We start from the raw sequence: 24,555 nt of genomic DNA on the forward strand, positions 1-24,555 counted from the left end.
AAGGTTAACGTGAGAACTCGAGGTTGTCATGCGAGAAGCATATCCCTACCTGTTTCTGAACTGATTCCGGGACGGAATCCTTTTAAGGGGGAAGACTATAAGAACCCAAATTTTTGACATCGGTAAAAGACCTTTATGAATAGTAATATAATAACTTGAATTTTTGAGACCTTGTAAAACGTTTAATGAATAGTAACCCTGACAGACGGGGAAAAACTTTTTAGCCCACACTATGTTGTGCATGAGAAAATGAGTTTCGAAGTTGATAATATGATTATACGTACCAAATGAGTGTATGTAAACGCTATTAGTTTTTGAAGAAAACGAACTTTGAAAAATGACCATATTTACGAATCATCGAGGATTACGAGGATCATAATATAATTACGAATTTAAAACCCTACGGATTTATATTCAAGTACGATAATTCAAAATATAAGGAATAAATACGAAAGGAATTACGTCGCGAACCATTTACAAGAAAGTATTATGAAAACGTTTAAGCGACCGAGCGAACGCCTAAACGATTAAATAAACGTAACGCACTAACTAACCATGGTAGGAAATTAACCATGGTTACTTTATTAAACAGTGAGATAAGGTGTAGGATGATCAACCAAGGCTACCAAATAGTGAGCTAGAGAGCTAAACAAGTGGCTTAGCTTGTAATCTACCAAAGGCTGGCTAGTTTTTGTCTAAGATTTGCCAACATAAATCAAATCCTAGGATATAAACTAGAGAATAAAAATCAATACAAGATACCACTTGCATTATTTCCAAGAAGCAACCAAGAAGCAACCAAGAAGCAAGCATACAAACTCTCCTTCTCTCCCCAAAACCTCCCATTCGACCCTTCTTCTCAAAACCAAGAAATCAAAATCAAAACTTCAAGCTCTAGCCATGGATAAATCCTCCCATTAATTCTCAAGCTTCATATCAACCAAACTAAGGTAAGATAAATCTTTGAGCTCTTTTTATCAAGGTTTGATGGGTGAAATAAAATCAAGAAAGTTGATAATGAATAGTGTGAATATGAACTCTTCTTTGGTTTCTTGATTTCAATGGTGGTTTTAGGTTCCAAAAACTATACTAAGCACTCCCAAGACTTCACCATCATAAAGAACACATCTCAAGCTCTCAAGAAAGGTAAAAATCTTTGACCCCAACTTTATTTAAGATTCAATTTCAAGATCCTTTTAGTATGTAGTTGTAAACCTAGTTTTAGTGGCGGTATTGTTGAAATCTTGATGTTTAGCTAAGTAGAATTAAGGTTGATTATTGTTGCCTTAAGAACATGATGTTCTTGAGAGGATTTAGTTTGTTGATGATGATATGTTTATTGGTGGTGGTAGTATAAATATCTAAGGCGTAAACGAAACTCCGATCGTAAATGTAATCTCGTTAAAACGAATAAAACGTAACTTTAAGTTCTGCAGAAAGTCCCGAAGATGTAAACAATAGTTTCTTGAAAAATAACCCTTTATTATGATATACAATGTTAAAAGGATCATTTAGGCGCTTGAATCGCTTGATTCCGATTTACGGATAAAAAATTATGGCCATTTTATTAAAAGTGATTTACGCGACAAAAACTGCTACGAATTACGAACTTTGAAAATATAAAGGATCGACTTAAAAATATTAATAAATCATGAAAATTTTACAGAGAGTAGTAAATTGAGTTTCCTAACTTCCATAAAGATTTCAAGTGAAAATAATGAATTTTCAATTTTATAAAAATATCGGAGCCGAGACCGCGCGATTAGAAACTGTAGAATCCATAGGCGGAGCCGACGACGAAAATGAAAATGGACTTAAGATACTTTGAAAAAGGAAGCGGCCATAATGTGAATAAGGACTTAAAGAAATATTAAGGGTAATATAAGTTGAGAGGGTGCATAATGATGAGCGCATGAGTGCGGGTAGCCGTAAATTAGAACGGGACCTAACAAAATGACTTGTGTTATGATTACAGATTTCCGAGCGGAACCTAGAGCATCCTCCACCTCAAGATACCCAGGCAAGTTTTCAAACCCTACCTTTTAAGAACTGTTGTGTTGTGAATATTTTACAAAACTGTGATATATGCATGAGATTGCTTTACACTATTTTACGAAGTTTGAGATGTATTACATTACTCAATTGTTGATAATTTCTAGTATATGTTCATACCGAGTTCGAAATGTTATATTTAGACCGAGAGTCGGTCGGTGTAAGCTTATAAAAACCCGGAGGTATCCCAGAGGAGTTTATAATTGAGAACGTTAATGCTAGCGAGTAGCGTGTATATATTTTAGACCGAGGATCGCTCAGTAAAAATTGATGAAAACCCGGAAGTATTCCAGAGGTGTTTTAATTATAATATTAACGCTATAATAGAGCGTGATGTATAAGTCGTAAGAACGAGAGTCGATCAGTTTTGTGTTATAAAATATAAACCCGAAAATCGTCTCGGTGATACTATAGGACGATTAAAAGTACATAGTAGTGCGTTTTAAAAGGACTCAACGTCCACTTACAAAATACTAAACACCTCGAACTTTTATTAAAATGATTTCCAAAGATCGTATTCCCTCAACTATACTTTATCGTTCGAATAATAAACATCTATTTACTACTCATTTATTATGGGAGAAGTATTCTCCGGTGAATAATTATTTCAGACTCGATTAAATATTAAAGATTATTATATTACTTAAACATAAATTAGTTGAGGATTATTATTTCAAATATTCTTTTAAAAGTATAATTATTCGAGATTTAATTATTCAACGATTAATATCTGATTATTAAGCATTAGTTATTTAATTGGTTTAATTATGATTTAAAAATCATAGAATCTGATTCAAAATACTTTCTGATTTTCGGAAAATCATTCGAATAATTTCAGATCGTCGGAGGATATTATCTCGATTTATTTTAAATATTTGGATTATAGTTTCAAAAGAAACTTCCCCTTATTTAATTATCTGTTGACAACGGTCAACTCACATTCTTAGTACTTCCTCCGAAAACTTTCGTAAGTACATATATATGAGTAATTGGCAGTTTGTAACCCACTTTTATTTTCATTTTTGCGATTTGGGTCTACATTATTTTCTCTGTCAACTTACACCCCATAAAATTAATTTCGCTTCTATTTGCACCCCATTGACGACTTTCCATCCATGTTGACCGTTAACTTTAACGGAATTGGGGGCATTTCAGTAAATTACTAATTAAACCAGAAGAAAAATAAGAGTACTTGGCACTTTGTAACCCATTTCTTTGGGCATTTTTTCAATTCGGGTTTATATTATGTTTCCTTGCAAGTTGCACCTTTAGCTTTAAATTTCGCTTTGTTTTGCACCCCAGACCGTTTTTAACTTTTATATCAGGGTTAAAATCAAAACTTTCTGGTTTCCAAGAACAAATCGCCGGATCCTTAGATTTCCCAGTCCAAACCAACAAATAAATACATGAATCGATTGTAAATAGGGCTGAGCAAATCGAACCGAAAAACCGAACCAAACTGTACTAATTCAGTTCGGTCCTGATTTTTCAGAAATTCGTTCTATTCGGTCCGGACCAAATAGACCGAAATAAAATTCGGTTTGGACCGATTCTTTTAAAAAATATTTCGGTCCGGACCGAATAGACCGAATAGACCAAATCATAAATACTATAATTTTATATTATATATTTACATATATCTAAAAATTATAATCATAGTTTTTAATTTGTAATTATACTCGTACACTCATAGAACTCTACATATCACCTTACTTTAATTATATTTTAGATTTCATATTTTTTGGTTTGAATTTTTTAATAAAATTTTCTTTTTTTAAAAAAACTCGGTCCGTTTGATCCAAAACCGGGCCGAATCGAATTATTTGGATTTGGTTGGTCCGGTCCGGTCCATAATAAAATTTCAGTCTGGTTCGATCCAAGAAAAAAAATGATAATTCAGTTTTTCGGTCTATTCGGTTCGGTGTGGTTTTGGACCAAACCGACCTAATGCTCAGCCCCATTTGCAAATAACAAGCAAAAGATATTTGTAATATCAAATTTCATGAAAAATGCCCGAAAATCAAACCCCCAATTCGAAATAAGAATCCTAGAATCAAGTTTAATTTTTTATTTAGCGAATATGGACCGACCTATTAAATATTCGCTCCATTTATAATTAGATTTTTTTATCAGATCGAATCCAGGATCGAATATTTAATATGCCGATTCATATCCGCTAAAATAAAAATTAAACTCGATAATAGGATTCATATTTCGAATTGGTGGTTTGATTTCCGGGCATTTTTCATAAAATTTGATATTACAGGTAGTTTTTACTTGTTATTTGTAATGGATTAGTTTTTACTTGTTATTTGTAATGGATTCATGTATTTATTTGTAGGTTTGGATTGAAAAATCAAAGGATCCGGTGATTTATTCTTGTAGACCAAAAAATTCCGATTTTACCCCTAATATAAAAATTAAAACGGTCCAGGGATGTAAAACAAAGCGAAATTCAAAGTTAAAGGTGCAACTTGCAAGGAAACATAATATAGACCCGATTTGAAAAAACTTCGAAAGAAATGGGTTACAAAGTGTCAATTACTCTTATTTTCGTCTATTTTAATTAGTAATTTACTGAAATGCCCCCGCTTCCGTTAAAGTTAACGGTTATCTTGGATGGAAAGTCATCATTGGGGTGCAAATAGAAGCGAAATTAATTTTTATGGGGTGCGTGTTGACAGAGAAAATAATGTAGACCCAAATCGCAAAAATGAAAATAAAAGTGGGTTACAAACTGCCAATTACTCTCTATATATATATATGAGTAAAGCTATGCCTATCAACAAGCAAAACGCTTGGGGGAACTTCGATGTGGTTCGAGTTCTCGAGATATGATAGGATTTCCTAAAGGACAAGGGAGGGGTAGGATCCAAGTATTTCGTGTATTGGATAGACTACTGGTACCGTAGGAGACGGTACAATATGTACCTAAGGACCTGCGAAGTGTGTGTATACCCGAAATGAGGACACATAGCACGTATGCGGCAAGAGTGATAACTGGGATACGAAGGTGTCGTCCTTCTACTAGTAGAAAAGGTTACTTTTATCATAGTACGACTGATCATCGTATGCGGTGGCTCCAACGAATGTCCTATTCTTCCAATTGGAATTGTGATGTAATACCGTAACCCAAGCCTAGGTGCTGGGTTTACCATTAAGGTATTCGCAGGATAATAAAATTCACTAAAGAATTGTTTTCATGAGAAGGTGTGTGTCACCAAGGAAAACTATTTTTGAATAAAACGTAATTATCATATATGATATTTTACGTGAGTTTATCATACAGTCATTTTCACACTGTACATTATTATGCTGGGCATTATAGCTCACTCTTGCTTTCTTTTAATTGACACAACACAACAGATAACCAGTATGGCGGTGTGGGACTTAGTCGCTTGCAGTCATGGGGAGAATCCTTGGAAGCTTTGTCTCAGGTGTGCCAGAGTATCAGATATGTATAAGATATCAGTCGTAATTATTGTAACTTCATGTAGAGGTTATGAACAATTGTTTGAGATCCTGTAAAGTACATTTGAGTTTTAATAACAGATGATACTTATTGTATGTCGTTTCAAAGGCTATAACTTGTGAGTGTGTGAGATTGGGGGTCCGTGATATGGAATTATTGGATTATCGGATTATCGAGTTAATGCAGGTTACACATGATTGAAGGATTGTGTGATGACCCAGGTTCCTGACCCCGGATTTGGGGGCGTTACAGCCACTAATATTTATTATTCAACCACCAATAAGAAGAGCCCATTTATATAGGAGTTAGTGACTATTGTGTGCCCTTGGGCACACCATTGGAAATCCCTATAATTATTGTAAGGATGTACCGAAATTTCTTGAGCTACCAAAAGAGTGCCGACCTCATTTTTATCCACCTGAAAGCAATTCTCAAATGTCATTTCTCCACTCTTGTGTTTTCTTTCATCAGTGTACCAACTCTCAACTCTGTATCCTAATACATCATTCCCATTCAATAGAATCAACCTTTTTGATTCCAAAACCTCTAACAAACTCTCTTTAAATTATATTTTCCTCAAACACTCTTGCCACTTTTGGTCTCGTCCACCCAACTCATCAATAATGATCTCATACTCAATGTTCTTGATCACAAACTCAACAATAATCTGATCAACATCTGTTATGACTTGATAAATCTTAAATAAATTCGATTGAGAATGAAGTTTGGAAGGATAATGAGCTCTCAATATCAGACTCATTTCAACTTATTAATTTGCCCTCAAGTTGAAATACATGTTTAAATTTTAGGAGTTTTTCAAAAATAATTTAGGGATATACAAATACAAACCGTATTCTGTAAGTATATAGCTGTTCAAACTTTTATTTACATTTTTACCATTAATATTCTAATGTCCGTGTAACCCAATTGACGAATCGCTATTGTGTGCTTAAAAAATTACTATTAAGCCACTCCCGTACTAATTTCCATAATTAAACTATTTTTATGTGAAAAAAAAATAGTTGAGACTAATTAACTGCAATTAAGTCATATTTAAAAAAAAAAATAAACAAAGCATGCGTAAAAAGCCCCTTACAAAAAAAGAAGAAGCTTGCATCAAAAGCCAATAGGTACTGGGTAGATTTTCTTTTTCTCTTTTACGTGTGAGTTTTGAGACATTTATTTTGGCTAATTATTTTTTTCTCAGGAGTAGCAGAAGGGGTTGTAGTATTTTTGATTAGGGGGAAAATGTGGTAATTGTACAACATCATGGTCTGAGAAGTACTCTCTCTCTCTCTCTCTCTCTTTCATGAAGATAATAGAAGGCTAATAATAAGTTTGCTGTTGATGTTTATTAGTTAGCTAGTGATAAATAAAATGGCGTTTGCGATTGCGAGTATATTTCCCACCCAGACATGCATTCCTCTCCCTGCCTCCACAGACCACAGGTCTTTTCCTTTTTCACTTACTATTAGTATTTCCTAAATTTATGTGTTTCTGATGTATTTTCATCAGTGTCACTTGTTTGAGATGGGTTTTGTAATTTTGTTCTTTTGCTATAGCTTTCTGTACTTTGATTCTAGTCCCTTATTTTGTACTAATTGTCTCACTCTGTGTTTGTGTTTTTGATTTGTTTAACTCTCCCTTTCACTTGTTTGTAATTATTCTAATAAGTTGTGCTTGGCCTAAATTGTTATCTGTTAGGTCACATGTTCAAACCCTGGAACCAGTCTCTTGATAATAAAACGCAAGGGCTTGACTGCGTAAAGTCGTAAACCTTGAGCTTTACTGTTTTTTTCAGAGTGTAGGCAAAGTATGATTTGCTCTGTAGACATTTGAATTTATACACAGTTGGGGGGGGGGGGGGGGGTTATACATTTATTTAATTATCATGGGCTAGTAAATACTTCCCTTTTAATGTTGCAATATTATCAGACACTTGAATTTAAAGCACTGTTATTAGTTTTTCTTAAATTATTGAGCTTATGCTAGATATGCCTTACAATGGTCAGTTACTTGGCACATTGAGGTTATCTGCAAACTTTTGCTTATTTGACACCAAGATGTTTCTGGAATACTACACTTGCTCGTCTTCCGTAAGAATCGTGAGAATACTTAATAAACATTTTTGCTCCAAATATTCTTAAATAGCTTTGGGAGCTACTTTTGCTATGCCCTAACCTGGAATCGTCTATTTACTCGTCAAGTTCCATTGTTATAAAACTGTTAACTTTATACTGTTTAATTGCTTTACTTTTTTTTCAAGCGGATTAAGAATATTACGTTCTCTTTAAACTGTGATCATAGTTCTTTAAGGGTACCATATAAGTTACTTCCTTTTCCCGGAGTAGAACTATGCCCTTCATTTTATTTTTAATCTAAATTTTGTTTTCGCACCTGTATATGGCTTATGCTATAAAAGCTGGACACAGAGTGGGGACGACATAAATAACTTATACATCAGTGGTTTGTGTTTGCTAATAGTTACCGCCTTGTATCCTTACAGGTGGTAAAAACCCAGAAGACCTTCTTTCTTCAGCACAGATTCATCTAGTCACCCATGCATCTCAACTCCCATCCGAATTTCTGTATCCCTCTGCTAAGAGACAATTTTATCGTTGGATTTGATTGTGAGGGTGTTGATCTCTGTCGCTATGGAACACATTCCATCATGCAGGTCTTTTGCCTATTTTAGATTCTCTTTTATATAAACTTTCACATAGTTCACTGAGTATTCTTCATTTTCATTTAATGGACTTTTACTACTGTCAATTTTGATAATCCACAGGTATGGAATTATCATCTTTTTATGTAAGACAATTTAATATGTGTATATATTCCACGAGTAGAGTATTTACTTCTGAAGATACTTGCATATTTATGATTTTATATATATGCACCGACAAACTGAGAAAGAATGTACTAATCTCCATTTGAAAGAATGTTAAAGACCTTATATACTGATACTTCCATAAGCTTGTAATATAGAGGTCTTAGGATGATATCTTGGTTTCCCTCAGTAATCTGTATCTTCTTTTATTATGTACAAATGGGATAACATACAAAACAATCAGCCACCAGACAAGTTGTTATTATAAGGAATAGTATGAATTTATCTTACAGATATAAAGTATATTTGTAACATATAATAGAAAGGTTTTCCATGTTTACCTTAACTGTCATTTAAGGCTAGAGAATTACTGTCTTCCTTCTACTATGCAGAATTACAACATAAAATTGGTTCACTTGTAATACTAGTTCATAGATTTCTTTAAAAGACCGTCTTTCTTTTGAAATGCTTAGAATCCGAAAGGTTCATCTGTTTCATTTAAAAATAAAATACGTTTAAACTAGCAAAGTCACTTTTAACACTTACCGACTTAATAAACTCTGTTTTGCCATTTGTAATTGATATCTTCAACTTCTAAACAAACTTATGTAGCTATGTTTTGTTTCGATATATCTGATTTGAGTTAAAATTCCAAATTTTAAATATCTAACAGGTAAAGTTAAATGATATGTAGCCGTTTGTTACAAGTAATACACCTGGTCAACAACAAAGTGTCCAGGTGGTTCCTTTTCGTCATTATTACAAGAGACGCAGTCAAAACAAGCAAGCTAGAATTATGGGAGAAGATTATGTTTGATTGCAGATTTTTAGTTACAGATTTCTAGCTTCATAAAAGTAGCAGATTTATTGCTAATTGATGCAGATTTTCAGGCTATTTGTTAGAAGCGGAATTATTGCTAGTAGCTGCTGATTATTAGCTTTTTCCTTGTAAGTATTTAAAGGTTCATTGAGAAATAAGAAAAGGGAAAAAAATATTTCTTATCAAATATCAAATGAGATCAGTGAGCTCTCTCTAACTGAGCTCTCAGTATTTTCCTATTCTTTGCAATTAAGCAAACATAGGGAGAGGTAGGAAGAATAAGAATAACACCCCCTTAAGGGAAAGAATCGACCAAGACTTCACGGTAAAAGGTCCCGTAACTCGATCCAGAACTCAGGCGCCTATCAAATTGGTATCAGAGCCAGTAGTTATGGGGGAACAACGCACTTTGCAACAACAATTTGAGGAATTCCTTAATGTCTACAAATCAGAGCAAGCAGCCAACCAAGCAAGACATCAGCACATGACTGCTCAACTGGAACAACTTGCGAAGACCGTGCATTCTCGTGGACATGACCGAGAATCAACTGGAGGAAGCTCCCAACGAACACCTCGAGAACCCAGAAATCAATCTGACAAGACCAACACAGATGGAAACAACTTCGTGGCTAGATATACAAAACTAGATTTTCCTCGTTATGATGGCACTGTTGATCCGTTGGTGTGGCTAAGCTGCTGCGATAACTTTTTTCACCATCAGAGGACTATAGAAGAGGACAAGGTAGTGCTGGCTTCGTTCCACCTTGAAGGAGATGCACAATTGTGGTATCTGAAGCTAAAAAGAGATCGACCAAATATATCTTGGGATGATTTCAAGAACCAATGTCACTTGAGGTTTGGGCCTCCAATCAGAAGTAGTAAACTGGGAGAGCTATCTAAATTAAAACAGACAGAAACGGTTGAGGCATATCAGAGGCAATTTGAAAGACTTTCTGCGCAAACCACATCTCTGACCACTGAACAGGAGAAAGAGATATTCATTAGCGGTTTGAGGGAAGCCATAGCAGTTGAAGTTGAGCTTCACAACCCACCAGATTTGACCACAGCCATGAGCCTGGCCCGACTTTATGAGCGGCGTACTGGAAAGGGGAAGGAAGATGTTGCCCAACCTCGTAAAAGTCATGTCACTTTTTATGGTGCAGGAGGTCCTAAAACTCCTTTTATTAAAAGGCTCTCGCGAGTAGAAATGGAGGAACGCAGGTCTAAGGGATTGTGTTTTAACTGTGATGAACAATATGAAGTTGGACACAAGTGTAAACGGTTGTTTTGGTTAGAAGGTTTTGACGAGGAAGGTGTACCAGAAACTGACCCAAAAATCTCATTCCACGCAATTTCAGAAACACTGAACAATCAGATGATGCAAGTAGAGGGAAGCATAAATGGGCACCCCTTGGTGGTCCTCATTGATTCAGGATCTACTCATAGTTTTGTGAACGAATCTCTAATGCATCAGCTTCAAATCAAAGTTGAACCCAAGGAAAACCTTCGAGTCATGGTAGCAAATGGATAGAAATTGAATAGCCTGGGATTTTGCAGAGAGCTTCCAATACAAGTGGGTAATCAAAAATTTTCTTTTGATTTATTTTTACTTCCTTTATGTGGGTTTGGTGCTGTATTAGGTGTCAATTGGCTCAAGACATTGGGGCCAATATGTTGGGATTTTGCAACAATGAAGATGAAATTTAATTGGAACGGTAAACAAGTAGAGTTGCATGGTCTTATGGATCCCGCTCAAAAGTCAGAACCATCTCTCTCAACTATGAAATTAGAAGCGGAACGAGAGCTGAATTTGAAGCAATTGTGCTCAGAATTTCATGGCATATTTAAGACACCAGTTGGTCTACCCCCTCCTCGTGCATGTGATCACATAATATCACTGGAATCCGGATCAGGCCCAGTAGTGGTGAGACCTTACCGCTACCCACATATGCAGAAAGATGAAATTGAAGTGCAGTGCGAAGAGATGCTAAAACAGGGAATAATCAGACCAAGCAATTCTCCTTATTCATCTCCAGTTTTGCTTGTTAAGAAGGCGGACAATTCGTGGCGATTTTGTGTTGATTATCGTGCCTTGAATGCTCAAACAATTAAGGATAAATTCCCAATCCCAGTCATTGATGAACTTCTCGAAGAATTATACGGCTCAACATACTTCTCAAAGCTGGATTTAAAATCTGGATACCACCAAGTTCGCATGCACCTACCTGATGTGGAGAAAACAGCATTTCGGACGCATCATGGGCATTTTGAGTTTCTGGTGTTGCCATTTGGACTTACCAATGCGCCCTCTACATTCCAAGCTTTAATGAATGAAGTATTCCAGCCTTATCTTCGTAAGTTTGTTCTTGTTTTCTTCGACTACATACTCGTCTATAGCCGCACATGGGCTGACCATTTAAACCATTTACGAATGGTTTTTTCTATCTTACAACAAAATGAGTTATTTTTAAAGGAATCTAAATGCTCATTGGCTCAATCTAAGATCTCTTATCTCGACCATATTATATCAGCAGAGGGAGTGATGGCAGATGCTGAAAAGATTGAGGCTATGACTCAATGGCCTAAACCAACAACTATTCGAGCTCTTAGAGGATTCCTCGGCCTAACCGGTTACTACAGAAAGTTCGTACATAATTATGGCTTGATTGCAGCACCTTTAACCAATATGTTGCGGAAGAACTCCTTCACTTGGACTAGAGAATCAATGGCTGCATTTGAACACTTAAAGCGTGCCATGACAACGACCCCGGTATTGGCATTACCCAATTTTGAAAAAGACTTTTCTGTTGAATGTGATGCTTCTGATTATGGAATGGGGGCGGTGTTACAACAAGAAGGCAGACCCATTGCCTTTTACAGCAAACCAATGGCTCAATGACACATCAAGCTCCCGACTTATGAAAAGGAACTCATTGCGCTTTCACAAGCTATTCGACATTGGAGACCTTATTTATGGGGAAGAAAATTCATAATCCGTACAGATCATTTCAGTCTCAAGTATCTACTTGATCAACGAATCAGTACATCCCCTCAACAACACTGGATAAGCAAACTCTTGGGTTACGATTTTCAAGTGGAGTATAAGGCAGGCAGGGAGAATCGAGTGGCAGATGCCTTGTCGCGAAGAGATGACAATGTCGGACTGATTGCAGCAATTTCTGGGCCACAACTAGAACTTTTCAAAGCCTTGATGGAGGAGGTAGAAACTACCCAACCATTGCAGTCCATTATCAACAATATCAAGTTGGGAAAATTACCACCACAATGGTCATATAATAATGGACTGATATTCTACAAAAAGAGAGCATATTTGGATTCTAATTCCCCTCTCATCCAAGTTGTTATTTCAGCGCTGCATAACCAAGGCCACGAAGGATACCAAAAGACTCTATTTCGCATAGCATCTGACTTTTATTGGTCTGGAATGAAGAAAAATATCCAAGATTTCATCAGGTGTTGTGCAATTTGTCAAAAGAACAAATCTGAGCATTTACAACCAGCTGGTTTGCTACAACCTTTGCAAGTTCCCTTGCAAGTATGGGCTGATATTTCAATGGATTTCATTGATGCCTTGCCACCTTCATTTGGGAAATATGTTTTGCTAGTCGTAGTGGATCGCTTTTCAAAGTATGCACACTTTATTCCCATGTCTCACCCATATTCTGCAATCTCAGTGGCAAAAATGTTTTTCGATCATATATTCAAGTTGCATGGCCTGCCAGAAACAATTGTGAGTGATAGAGATGTCATTTTTACAAGCTCCTTTTGGACAGAACTCTTCAAATTGAGTGGAACAAAGTTAACTTTTAGTTCAGCCTATCACCCACAGAGTGACGGACAAACAGAAGTCGTTAATCGCACCATTGAAGTCTACTTACGCTGTTTTACCAGTGATCAGCCCCGCAAGTGGATGCAATGGATTTCTTGGGCTGAGTATTGCTATAATACTAGCTATCATTCTTCTCTGAAAACAACTCCTTTTGAAGTCGTTTATGGGAGAGCACCACCTCGCCTTCTAAATTATTGTTCTGGGCTAAGTCGAGTGGAAGCTGTGGAGCAGGAACTCAAAATTCGAGACCAGATTGTATCGGGAATTCGTGATAGACTATTGCAAGCCCAAGATATCATGAAGAATAACTATGATAAATCTCACAGGGAAGTGCACTTTGAAGTCGGTGATCTGGTGTTGCTGAAGTTACAACCTTATCGGCAACTATCTCTAGCGTCTAACAGGAACAAAAAACTCTCTCCTCGATATTATGGCCCATTTACCATACAAGCAAAAATTGGGACTGTAGCTTATCGTCTTCAACTTCCTCAAGCAGTCAAAATACACCCAGTTTTTCATGTCTCCTGTTTAAAAAAAATTCAAGGATCTATTGATGAGACATCACCTACGTATCCAGATATTCACCAAGGGGAAGTTCTGCCAAGCCCAAAAGCTGTACTGGACAAAAAGATTATTGCAGGAGAGTATCATATTCTAATTCATTGGGATGGCTTATCTCCTTCTGAAGCGTCAAGGGAATCAGCTCAACTTATTGAGAAACAATATCCAACATTCGCGCTTGAGGTCAAACGCTTTTTGGAGGAAAGGAGTAATGTTACAAGTAATACACCTGGTCAACAACAAAGTGTCCAGTGGTTCCTTTTCGTCATTATTACAAGAGACGCAGTCAAAACAAGTAAGCTAGAATTATGGGAGAAGATTCTGTTTGATTGCAGATTTTTAGTTACAGATTTCTAGCTTCATAAAAGTAGCAGATTTATTGCTAATTGATGCAGATTTTCAGGCTATTTGTTAGAAGCGGAATTATTGCTAGTAGCTGCTGATTATTAGCTTTTTCCTTGTAAGTATTTAAAGGTTCATTGAGAAATAAGAAAAGGGAAAAAAATATTCCTTATCAAATATCAAATGAGATCAGTGTGTGAGCTCTCTCTAACTGAGCTCTCAGTATTTTCCTATTCTTTGTAATTAAGCAAACATAGGGAGAGGTAGGAAGAATAAGAATAACACCCCCTTAAGGGAAAGAATCGACCAAGACTTCACGGTAAAAGGTCCCGTAACTCGATCCAGAACTCAGGAGCCTATCACCGTTGCCTTTCTACAGCTTGCTTTTATAGATGCAATATATCTAATCGATGTTATTCAAGGTGGAAAAGTACTAATGGAAGCCTGTAAACCTGCTCTTGAGTCTCGCTACATAACAAGTTATTCATGACTGCAAACATGATAGTGAGGTCTCAAGAGATTCTGTGATCCTACATTTTAATATTGGTTATCCCTTTATTTGTGTATCTGAATATTGTGAGCCCAATGCAGATATTGTTTTTTCAATTTGGCATCAAGCTACATAATGTCGTTGACACCCAGGTACAAGTCTCTTATTTGCACTTTGAGGTATATCTTCTGTCGTTTCCTTCCCCTCTTGGACATCATTTTAAATTGTAGGGTAAGATAACTTGTTATTTAGACATGATGCTGCATTGTTGCTGATTATAGTTGCATGTTCTGACCCAATAATGAAGATTTTTATTATCATGGGGTGTGTTGATCCCTTCATTTTTCTCCTATATCTGCAGGTTGCTTATTATCTGATAGAGAAGCAATGTAACTCAGGAAATGCAGTAAAAGATTATATTTCTTTTCTTCGCCTCCTTGGCGATCCACATTATTGTGGTACAAAATTAGTACTTCAACCAAATTTTTTTTTCACTGTGTTGGTAGTATAATGGTGATTGACTTCACCCTATTATGTGTTTCATATTCGTAGATGAAAAATGAACGTAGGGAGTCCTCATGCTTTTGTTGCATCATGCTGGAAAATGTTTTGATAACGTGAACTTGGACATTTTAGGAATTTTCTAGTTTCAAATTTTTGAAGTGATTAATTTCTTGTGAAAAGGTTCTTCAACACTTGAGGATTGAAAATGTGAAGTTAATACTTCTGAGGCAGAGCCTTGTTACAAAGTTGGAATTTATAAATGATTGGTATTGTTTGGTGTGAGGAGCCTTTTGATCATCAAAACTTTTGCAGTTTTGTGGTGTACTTATTTTGTAGAGCACGTGGGACTTTTTGTCTTCTTTGTTTGGTAGATTTCACTGAAACTAAATGTCTTCTTTGTTTGGTAGATTTCACTGAAACTAAATGTCTAATTTGTTTGTTCGCTCGCACTTCTAAATTCTAATAAGAATTAAGATACCTACAACCCTATCTCTTATTATCGGCCAAAGTATTTTTCTGGAACTTATGTTATCAAACATCTTTTTTTTTATTGGAGATTTAAAGTAGTTAAGCACACATCTACTAGTCGTCTAGTCCTAGGACCTATACTGCAAAAGGATGGAGATAGAGATTGTGGCATATATTGTAGAATACAAGCACATTGGTTGAAATGGAGAAGTGCAGTTATGGTTCTATTTGATGTAAATATCCCACAAAGAAAATGAACGTTAAACAGAAATGGTATTAGGCCAATACTACTTTATGGGACGGAAGGTTGGGCCTTTACCAGGGGTCAAATCGACAAAAAGAGCGTAGAAGAGATATTTCGCTATATAGGCCTTGTATCAATGTGTAAACAGAAGTTCTAGTCTCATGTTGTCTGTTAGTATTTGTTATAGACTTGCAGTAATCAGAAGCAAACACCTCATGCCACTTGATGCTTGGCTGTATTTTTTTGTATGCCTTTCCCAACTTATTAATTTTGAGCTTGGAACTTTGTAGGTATATCATATGTTGAAAAGAAAGAAGTGCGGACCCTTTTACGAGAGGTCAGCAAAAAATCTTTCTGCGACTTCCTAGTGGATTTGTTGATTGTTTTGTATTGAATTCATATTTATCACTTACCTTCATATATTGCATCAGTTTAATAGACATAGTTTAGTTCCTAGTGGATTTGTTGATCGGTTTTGTATTGAATTCATACTCATCACTTACCTTTATATATTGCATCAGTTTTCTAGACATAGTTTAGTTATTTAGCATGTCTGAATCAAATGAAAACTAACTTCATACTGTGCGATGCACGACTTCATGGTCTTCTTTAATATCTTATACTCCCTCCGTCCCTTAATACGTTTCCCATTTTGACTTTTTACACTGTTCACGGTAAGCGATTGACTACTAATTTACATCTAATCTATAAAAGCAAATATAGTCATGAGTGATCTTGTTGGATTCGTATTTATGAATACTTTAATACAGTGAAATTTTTATATTTAATACTTCTATGAAATTAAAAATATTAACAATCAAAAGTGTGCATTGGCAAACGTGTCCAACACAAATGGGAAACGTTTTTAGGGACAGAGGGAGTAATATAATATGATTGTAGTAATTATATTATATATATTTCTAATGTAAATAAATAATTCTAATATTAAGTTACATTCTAATATTCTGACAAAAAGTTATGACGGGATTCAAAACTTAGACATTTAGTAGTAATACAGATATTAAAATATAGAATATTATTTAGTAGTAGATATAACAGTTCTCATTATTAGCTTTAAGATTTTTTTTTCATGGTTAACTGAAACTACCAACAGCGGGGCGGTGAGGTGGACAATCCCTTATTCCAGCTTTAGAGGAGCATCTTTGCATGAATCAATACTAACTCCTCGGTCAGCTGACCTTCGATTTCGGAGATTAGAGCAGAAGAACTCCGTAACGGCGGAGAAGGATTTCGCCTCGAATCAAAATGATTTCTCTTCTTCTCTTAAGAGATTTATAGTTAGGACTTGATCGAGGGATCAATTTACTCCGGAACATAAAGTAACAAACAAGACCAGAACCCCGTGTGGACTATGAACCAACAAAAAGAAGAATGCCTTTGAGCTCAAGTTCACATATTATATATTTGAAGTTATATTTAAATTAGTATAGATGAGCTTTTAAGAATGGTCTCCCAAAAGTTGTCTGTTTCCCTTAATAATATTATCTTTCTACCCCTTCCCAGTAGGTCAGTGCCCTCCCCCGTTCTCTGTAGCAGAGTTAAGATGACGCTGAACAACCAGTCTACCACACTGAATGCACATACTATATTTTTGGTAGTACAACATGTAAACGACCTGATTTAAGAACTTTTTATATTAATACCTACCCCTTTCCAGTTATGTACATGTATCTTTATGCTTATCTAGCATGCTTCTTCACTCTCCAGGATCCTAATTTTTGGAAATACAGACCTTTGTCCGCATTGATGGTCAGGGCAGCTGCAGATGATGTCCGCTTTCTCCCTTACATATACTACAATATGATGGAACAATTGAATGAAAAGTCCTTGTGGCAACTTGCTGTTTGCGGGGCTCTTTTTTCTCGCTGTTTCTGCATCAATAATAATGAATGAAGATTGGCCACCTGTTCCATCTATGCCAGGTGTCCTTTCTACCTTGCATTTGGTCATTCATGTGCAAGTAAAATCTTTAGGGGATGCAAACTGCAATTTACCCTTATAATGTTATTTATATTTCCATAGTTTCCTAATTCAGTCAGACTACTGTATCCATAAATAAATTGTTTGTATAAGCTAAGAGCATTTCACTCAACGAATCCAAAAAAAATTATGGTTCAGTTGAATGTATCCCGTTTTTAGATTAGGACCAACAACAGTTCTATTCGCACATACTTGATTCTGGAAATACTGGTGTCAGTGACTGATAGTACTAGATTGGACTGGTTCTTGATGCGTTTTAAAGATATTGTTGGATTGTTCAAAGTGGTCAGAAAATTCCCTTCTTATTATATAAAGTTAATAAGAATTCACTTAACCGCATGATAATAAATCAACCTTAGAAAGTTTAAGAAATAATATCTTTCCCAGCGAGTATATGGTATGGTATGCCGTCTCCCAGTCTATGGTGTAAGAACTCTTTCCCAGCGAGTATATATTGATGCGAAAAGCTACAACACTGATAGATATAGAGGAAAATGTGTTGTCAATATCTTTTACATGGTCAATATTGCTACTACTAAACTGGGTATTCATCAGAATGGTAACACTACAATATACCTATTGTAGACAATATTGGATGAATATGACTGTGGAATTAAAAGATTTTAGTTATTTTTAGATAATCTGGAATTTTAGAAGATCAAAATTGGTGGTACTCAGACCTCCAATCAAGTATAGCACATAATTAAGGCACAGGGATTGGGAAGATGCAGAGTGCATTACAAAACTGTTAAATAGATGGATGCATAATTTTCACAGAGTAGTTCTGTTAATTTCAGTCTTCCAATTTCACTTGTGAAACAACAATCTTAGATACTACTCCCAATTTGGCTATGTTTTATCTTTTGTATACGTGTTAGTGTTACATGCAACTACCGGCATTTATATCCGCATAATTTTATTTTGATGATGGTATAAAATTCTGAGTCAGGCAAGGTTGTGTACACAACTGCAATGGTAATTTTAAGGTTTGATTGCTTTGACAGCTAGCCTCATTGAGGGAGAGAATGCTCCAGAAGAGGAGATCATATCAGTGTTTGATGTTCCTTCTGGAAGTATGGGATATGTCATTGGAAGAAATGGATCGTCAATCCTGTCAATCAAAGAGTCCTGTGAGTCTCTCTCTCTCTCTCTCTTCTCCACACACACACACATAACATCTTCTAATTTTGTTTTTTTTTACGAAAAAAAGTTAGTCTAATTAATTGGTTTGGATGCCTTTGCAGTGCTGCAATTATAATTGGAGGCACCAAGGGACCACCGGACAAGGTTAGTTTGCAAAAGAACATACATGCATCTAGTATTTGAAATGAGGTCAACCCTCCTAACCAAACTTATATAGGAATGTGAATTGAACCTAGTTTACTTTTTAATTATCGAGCTAGTAGTTCAAGCTTTTTCTTTAAGCCAAGCTTAAAACTTAACAAGTCCAGGAATTGTGTTTCGGGTTAAATTGGGTAATTAACGAATAAATTTCGAGTTTTGTTCACGAGATTGTCGAACTTATAGAGTTCGAGCAACTCAATAATTGATAAGTTGATATTTAAAATATATATTGGTAATATTTATATCGGTAATTGATAAGTTGATATTAGATATTCAATCTATGCTGAGGTCAACATAATATTACCAATATATTTTTTAAAATTATTTATATTAACTGTCAAGTTTGCAATGAACCCGAGGAGGGGGGGGGGGGGAGCAGCCTGGCACCCGGCTAACTTCCGAAAATAATAGTAAAAAAAAGATTTTATCCTGGCTGAATTAGAAATTTACGCAAAAAAAAATAAATAGTTTGATGGATATTTCATTATTAGATTACTTTACAGTTTACCCTGATTTCTTTCTAGTCCGGGTTCTGGCACTGTATTTAAGTATGTACTCCTAAATATGTATCTTTAGTTCAAACATAAAGGTTCCAGGATAGGAACATGAAAACATTAGACATCTTGAGACAAAATGCTTCGAGTGGGAATTGAAAGTCTAATAGACAAGAGTTCCTTGTCGAACAAAACGCTTGTTCGAGTGGAAAAACAAGTTTAAATCAAGTTGATCCCCTTTTATCGGGTGGGAGTCGATAGCCACATTGGTTAGAACTATAGCCATTAGTTTAAAAATTATATCAATAGAGCATGAGAATTCCACTTTGTAATAAAGAGAACCGTAAGACGCCCTCTCATCGAAAGGTGGGGTCTCTCTTTAGCCAATTACACTGACTGTCCTGATTAAAGCATAAGTCCGTAGTATGCAAGTACAGAAGCTAATAATGCATGCTTTAATATACAGAATGAAAAATTATGGATTGTATTAGTAATATGTCCAACAATACCGATTCCATTTCATGTACAATCATATGACATAGGTATTCATTGTAGGACCTGTAAAACAGGTCAGGAAAGCAGAAGCCATCTTAAGAGGAAGGATAAATATGTTTTAACAGTTTCTAACAGTTCTGCTCGTAGGACCCTGAAAGATCTTGGCATTTTGCTTCTCCAATTTCTAACAAAGTTGAAGCCTCCACTTTGCCAATACAACTATTACAAAGTTGGTTAAACTTAATATGTAAAAACTTAAATGCTGTTTGTTCCAACAGCAACATCTAATTGCAGTTTCCCTACATATAACTACTTTGCCTAGGATGTAGGACAGACAAATGTTGTCACGACAAGTAGGTATCTACTGATTGTGTAAGTAAAGCTTTGTTGATCTGAAACTATTGCAAAATGAAGGTGCTTGTATACCAGACCCTTGCAGTCATTGTCATGACCATGTTGAGCTATATTTGAGAAATATAGGATTATTGCTACAGATAGACTGCCATTTCCATTTGTAGATTTAGTTCTAGAATTTGCTTGGGAAAAGGACCAGTCATTCTGGAAGAGATGGTCAGAACCTCATCCGTCCCACCTGTTTTTTTTCGCCCTCTAGTGTCGCAGCTAATTAATAATACAGAATAAGACACAACTTTGCCCTACTGTTCATGCATCTGAAAGCCAGGACCTTTGCCATCCCTGTTAAAACCCGTAACTTATTGCATCCCATCATTTTCTGTGCTGGCATGGCATGCCCTTCCCACATTTTTTAAAATGCCTTTCATTATCCGAATTCTGAACATTGCTTCAAGTTCCATATTATGTTCCATCTCGCATCCCTGCTAGTATATGGAAATAAGCTTAGTTAGCTACATAATACATTAAGCTGTTAATTTGAATAAATGATTAATGTTTTATCTCAATACTGGATCATGGACAAAGGGCGGTTTTGAGCCATCTAGAATGTAGATATATAGTATTGGTTTGCCTGTGATAAATAAATATATAATATGAGGAAGAATTGCAGATGATAACATTTTGGTTTATCTCCCTTTTGTAGTTTGTGGTTAGTCATGACCTGAGACCGGCATACAAATCCAGCAATGAGAATAACAGAAAATTGAGACAGTAAATGCCGAAGGGGGTGAGATATCGGTATGCAGATGAATTAGGGACAGAAGGAAGAAGACAGTGTAGGAAGTGAGCAAGGGAAGAATGGTCCCCTTGATCAATTTGAGTGAATCGTTTGATTATCTGTGAAACTGCGGTCAGAACTCTCCCCATGTGGGAAATCGTAATCTCGTCACTTGTAATTCCATTCATGTTGTGCCACTTGTGAATTGGAAGCCTTATTTCACGTGTGGGAACCCAAATAGATATATGCAGGGACCACCTTGGTGAGTGAGTTGTTCATAGTCGGCTACCTAGCCCCCATCTTTATTTGCTGCTTCATATTGAATAGAAAGAAAATAATGACTTCAAATTAGAGTAGAAGATTGTTCGTAATCTTAAACTCGGCAGGTAAATGTATACAGGCATGCTCACTTCAACAGTTAACTTAGCTACTGTGCAGCTGCTGAAAGTTATCAAATGCCACATGGATTAGACAGCTTAGCTAACTGCAAGGTCTTTCATGTTCCCCAACCCATTTGCACATAATGCTAGTGTAATTGAAAACTTCTTTTTACGGCCAAATCTTATAAGCCAACTTATTGCCTTAAAACCAGTATTAGAGTATTTATTTATCGACCCAACTTATAAAGTTGAATTTATAACTTATAAGCTCATAAGTTGATAAGTTGAATGTTAGCTCAACTTATTTTTTATTTTTCATTTTTTTTATCAATTTTAGTTTTAAAATATATTTTTTTAAATGTTAATCAAACTTAAAATATATAAATTAAGATAATTATATTTAAAAATTATTTATTTTAGTTTATTTAAATAAAAAAAATTCTGACTTATAAGTTAAATTATCCAAACACTTCTATAATTTATAAGCATTTATTAGCTTATTACTTATCAGTGACTTATTTGATTTAAATCATAAGTTACTTATTTTAAAATTTCATAAACGTACACTTAAAGTGTAACACTAATTGGTTTACAAATTATAGGAACATCTTCAAAATTTTACTTTTACACTATTTTGATAAATTTTTTTTATTTGAATCAAAATTTAAAAGCCAATCAATATGATTTCACAATAAAAATTTCACCAAATTTGTAAGCTGTGGTGGAGCCGTATTTTTAACAAAACTAAAACTGCTCGGTAAGCTAGTTATTTTTAAAAAAAAAATTATCCTAAATAATATGACACAACAAATAGTGAATTTTTATCCATGTCATATTTATAAATAAAGATAATTAGGAAACTTTCAAAATGTCATTTTTTTTCGGTGCATTTAATATTTTTCCGTGCACTACTTTAATTTGAGTAGCTAATTTTTTTTTTCAACACACCACTTTAGAAATGATGTCTAAAACAAATGTATATCATCGTATGATTAAAATCTCCTATTCACCAAAGCTGGAGCATGCAATGTTAATCCTGCAATAGAATGTAAAAGCTAATGCCAAGATTTTCCAAAATATGCATCAAGTATCTAATGCTTGTATAAAATAAAACCGCGTAGGATTAAATGTTTCTATTACATATACACGCGTGTACTGCCACATCAATGTTAAGGTACACGGACACGAATCCTGGTGGCTGAATCTGGCCTATAAATTTGATCTCTTTCCCAATACATTCAAATACTATTCAATACAGTATTATTACCACCCCAGATCTTGGCTAATACAATAATAAAATCCCTCTAGTTTCAGCAATCATATACTCCCCAACTCCTAACACTTCAAGTTTACTCCACATTGGCAGCTTTAACACACACATCCCAAGTGCATTCTGCATGTTTTGCTTATCTCACTGTAAGTTATATTTTGTTGCATATAATTCAATCTTCCTGTTTTAACTGCAAACTACTCAACATTTAGTTGTTCAACTGACGTTACCAATGTTTCTGTTTCTTCATGATCAGGATCACAGCTGCTACCAAGTGGATTGTATCCAAGTTGACATTAAGGCTGAAGCTAAAGCCTTAATAATCCAACCATTTTTTTTTGTGTTCAATATTTCCAAGCAGACGTTATTCAACTACACTTGTTATCTGGTAATTTTATTTCACTTTCTCATTTCTTGTTTTAATCATTAATTTGCACAATTATGATGATAACTAGTGTTGTGATCTGTTCTTTATAGGAATACAAACTAGAATTCCATGGATAACTTGAGTTGGGAGTGCTCATCTCCGGCTGTATCAAGTGCAGCATTCCCCTGGAGCAATCAGATAAATGATATGGGCAAAAACTTTGCTACTGTAAATAATGGTTCGAATATTGAGTCATCACATGAACTCACTTGTCCAAATTCAAAGCAGATATCAAATCAAATGGTTCAACAAGTAGCAAGCTTTGACTATTTGCGGAGCCAAGAAGCCTTAAGATTAGCTGCTGAGAAGTTGCTGGCCAAGTCTTGTTCTTATGGAGTAGCCTCCAGTACTGCAGAATTTTTTTCTTCACCAGGGCCTCAAATAATGGACCCTTTTAGTGGCCTAATTGCTGATATAGGTATTCCAGTATTTGGCCAGCCGCAATATGTTGATGGCAAGGCTACAGCTTCAACAAACACTTCATCTTTTGAGTCGCTTGATTGCTTGCAAACTGCAACAAATAGCAATACGGATACATCACTCGAAGATGATGACATTAATTCCATCCTTTTCTCCGATTGCAAGAAGTTATGGAACCTTGGTTCCATGCCTTCTGCAGACTCAGAAAACATCACATCCAAATCCAAAGCTAGACACTGCAGCAGTAGCAGCCTTATCAGTGAAACAAATGAAGCCATTTCTCAATGTTCTACAAAAGGGAATAATCAATTTTCTGGACCCATATCCAAAGATCAGCCAAAACTAAAAAAACCAAGATTGGAGCACCGGAGTTCATCAAACATCAACTTTCAACAGCTTCATGATTCATCTAACAACGATGAGGAGCCAGACTCGGAGGCAATTGCACAAATGAAGGAGATGATATACAGAGCAGCGGCCTTTAGGCCAGTGAACATGGAAGAACCGGAGGGTGCTGAGAAGCCAAAGAGAAAGAATGTGAAAATATCAAGTGATCCACAAACAGTTGCAGCGAGGCAAAGAAGGGAAAGAATAAGCGAGAAAATCAGGGTTTTGCAAAGGCTGATTCCTGGTGGAAACAAGATGGACACAGCATCAATGCTAGATGAGGCTGCAAATTATTTAAAATTTCTCAGGTCACAAGTTAAAGCATTGGAATCACATGGCCACAAATTTGATTTTCTAAATTGTCCTATCACCACTACTCAATTCTATCCTTTTCCTCAACATTCTGTATTCCCCTTCAACCACTCATTTCCCATGCAAACCACCCATAATTTCTCCTTCCCAAAACCTTAACCAAATCCAGTAGGCCACAAAATGAATCCTACTTTCAGAAACTTTCTTCTTATTTTCTTTTTCCCCACATATAATTTAATAACTCGTAATCATGGATTCAT

At 35.6% G+C, this 24,555-nt stretch overlaps 1 protein-coding gene and 1 pseudogene across 1 annotated transcript; both read left to right on the forward strand.

The window, feature by feature from the left end:
- The first annotated feature begins 6,901 nt into the window (after positions 1–6,901).
- On the forward strand, positions 6,902–21,645 carry LOC141665217 (uncharacterized; annotated as a pseudogene).
- A 1,037-nt stretch (positions 21,646–22,682) lies between these two features.
- LOC141668497 (transcription factor bHLH87-like) lies at positions 22,683–24,476 on the forward strand. The gene is made up of 3 exons (XM_074475385.1): positions 22,683–22,895; positions 23,006–23,137; positions 23,227–24,476. Exon 3 carries the CDS (start codon positions 23,246–23,248, stop codon positions 24,452–24,454), a length of 1,209 nt encoding a protein of 402 aa, XP_074331486.1. The 5' UTR covers positions 22,683–22,895; positions 23,006–23,137; positions 23,227–23,245; the 3' UTR covers positions 24,455–24,476.
- The last annotated feature ends 79 nt before the right edge of the window (positions 24,477–24,555 follow it).

The sequence above is a fragment of the Apium graveolens genome, chromosome 6 (assembly GCF_009905375.1).
Source record: "Apium graveolens cultivar Ventura chromosome 6, ASM990537v1, whole genome shotgun sequence".
NCBI classification, from domain to species: domain Eukaryota; kingdom Viridiplantae; phylum Streptophyta; class Magnoliopsida; order Apiales; family Apiaceae; genus Apium; species Apium graveolens.